This window comes from Penaeus vannamei, chromosome 19, assembly GCF_042767895.1.
Source record: "Penaeus vannamei isolate JL-2024 chromosome 19, ASM4276789v1, whole genome shotgun sequence".
Taxonomy (NCBI): Eukaryota; Metazoa; Arthropoda; class Malacostraca; order Decapoda; family Penaeidae; genus Penaeus; species Penaeus vannamei.
In genome coordinates this window covers 20,510,783-20,513,282 of record NC_091567.1, presented here as the reverse complement: position 1 = coordinate 20,513,282, position 2,500 = coordinate 20,510,783, and the positions used below count along the sequence as shown (strand labels likewise).

General features: G+C 40.0%; 1 protein-coding gene across 1 annotated transcript in view; it reads left to right on the top strand.

Annotated features, from left to right (window-relative positions):
• Window positions 1-759: 759 nt before the first annotated feature.
• LOC113821460 (peroxisomal acyl-coenzyme A oxidase 3) overlaps window positions 760-2,500 on the top strand; it is an 81,907-nt gene continuing 80,166 nt past the window's right edge. Inside the window, exon 1 of the mRNA XM_070134093.1 lies at window positions 760-982. Coding sequence (XP_069990194.1) covers window positions 947-982 — 36 coding nt within the window. The 5' untranslated portion in view covers window positions 760-946. The remainder of the gene's footprint in view (window positions 983-2,500) is intronic.

Sequence of the window (2,500 nt, the reverse complement as noted above, 5' to 3'; positions counted from 1 at the left end):
GAGAGAGAAAGAGCGAGGAAAGAGAGAGACAGAGAAAGAGAGAGAGTGTGTGTTGGGGAGAGAAAGAGAACAACAAAGAGAGTGAAAGAAAGAAAGAAAGAGATAGAAATAAAGAGAGAGAGTCACACGCATACACCCACACACACAAGCAGGGAGAGAGAAAATAGAGAGAAGAGGGAGGGGGTAGAGCGGGGGAGGGAGGGTAGGAGAAAGAGAGTCACAAATAGAGATAGAGAATGTGTCAGAGAGAGAGAGAGAGGGAGGCGTAGAGCGGGGGAGGGAGGGTAGGAGAGGAAGAGAGAGAGTCACAGAGAAAGTGAGAGAGAGAGAGAGAAAAGAAAGAAAGACAGAAATAAAAAGAGACAGGGGGAGGGGGAGGGCGAAGGAGAGGAGGTTGGGAGGAAGGAGGAAGGGAAGGCAAGAGGGAGAGTGTGTAAAAAAAGGAGAGAGGGAAGAAATAGATAGTGAGAAAGCGAGAGAGAGGTTGGGGGGGGGGGGTGAGAAATAAATAGAGATATGGAGTGAGAGAGTGTATCAGAAAGGGAGTGAGTGAGATAGTGAGTGAAAGAAAGAAAAAAAGAGAATGACGAAATGAAAGAGAAATAAAGAGACAATATGATAAAGAGAAAGAGAGATAAAGAGAGAAAATAATAATAAAGAGAAAGAGGGTGAGAGAGATTGATAAAGAGAGAGAAAGGGAGGGGGGAGATAAAGCGAACGAGATCGAGAGATAAACAGACAAAATTAGTAACAAAGGGAGACAGAGAGAGAGAGGGTGTTTGAGCCTGTGTGTGTGTCGGGGGGGTGGGGTGCACAAGTATATATTAGGCGATGGGATATAAACACGTATGTATGATTTGTTTTGTTCATCTGGAAAGCACTTTATCTTGTGCTAAATCCTGATAATGGTTTGCGCTATCAAGATCCTACAAGCCACGACACTTCTATGCGGAGACGCATCCACACTCGAACAGCAGAGCAAGTAAGCACGCGTTTGCTTGTTTCAACTCAAGCAACTACAAGTTAAGTGGTTGAAGGAGGGAAATAAAATTTACTTCCTATAAGGCTGTTGTATGATGTTTGGTAATTTAAATGTTTCCATTCTGATTCTGATTCTGAGGGAGTGGGTATACTATGTTGCGCTCTACTTTTCTTTGGCATATATATAATTTCTGTTCTCTCGTTTGCCAATTCATGTCTAATCACTGTGTGCACGTATGTGTTTATATATTATCTTGATGAGTTTATGAAATAATTTCTCGTTATATGAAATATATAAGATGCCGTTGACTTTGATGAGTATTTTCATACACGAATTCCTGGAATTATTTGATAGCTTAAATGGCATTATAACTGCACATTTCTTTACAAATATAAACGTTTCTTTCTATAAACATCTACGTATGACAGCTGAACGAAATTGAATTTTGCAAATTCATTGATTTGCAACTTTTTCGTTATCCTACCTTAACTATCTAGAAGGAGCTAATAGAACAAATGAAGTGACTTAATTTTGTTTCCTCAGACACCGATTCAGAAGACTGTAAAAACTTGAATTTTCTTTATCACAGAACATTCACTTAATGCAAAATCACAGTAGGGATATAGTGAATATATATGTGCTTCATCATTGTGAGTGTGTGTGCGAGTCAAGGAAGTAAAGATGGCCATTTTCATTGCAGCTGTTTGTCATTACCGTTATTTGACTACTAGTTTGCGTACTGCAAGTTTGGGATTATTGGTGTTACATTTGGAACATTAGGAACCACGTTCAGCGCTAAATTATACAAAATGTATTTGATAACCGAAATACTTTTTCCTTGTATGAACTGACCAAATGGTAGAAAGTTTTGAATATAATTAGTTGCATTTTCACTATTAAAGAAAATCAGCATTATGTAGAAAAGAGCAAATATTAGGAAAAATTATACCAACTAGAACAATTCGTTTTTATTAAAATCTTGTCCAACCTCCATTATTTTCTATTACTAATCGTAGTCTTTCCGGGACAGAAGCGACATGCTTATAGATTAGTTCCGGTTTCCTCCGCATTACCTCCCATTCCCTCTTTGCATGCTGTATTAACTGTTGAGAGTCTTTCATTGGCCGTTTCCCAGACGTTAACAATATTTGCCCAGACATATTCTTTCACTCACTTCCTGTCACTATCTCTCCTTTTCCCCCTTTTTCTTTACTCGCTATCTATCCCACCCCTCTCTTTCTTTTTCTTTTTGTCCGTCTTTCTTTCACTCACTCTCTCAATCACTCCACCCCCCCCCTCTCTCTCTCTCTCGCTCTTTCTCTCTCTCCTTCCCTCCCTTTCTCACTACCTCTCTCTGTCTCTGTCGCCCCCTTCTTTCTTTCTCTATCTCTTCCCCCTCTTTTTTTTCTTTCTTTCACTTTCTCTCTCTCTTTCTCCTTTTTGTGATACCTACCCCCCTCACTCATTCTATCTTTCTCTTTCCCTCTCTCTATTTCTCTACTCCCTCCCCCCCCCGCC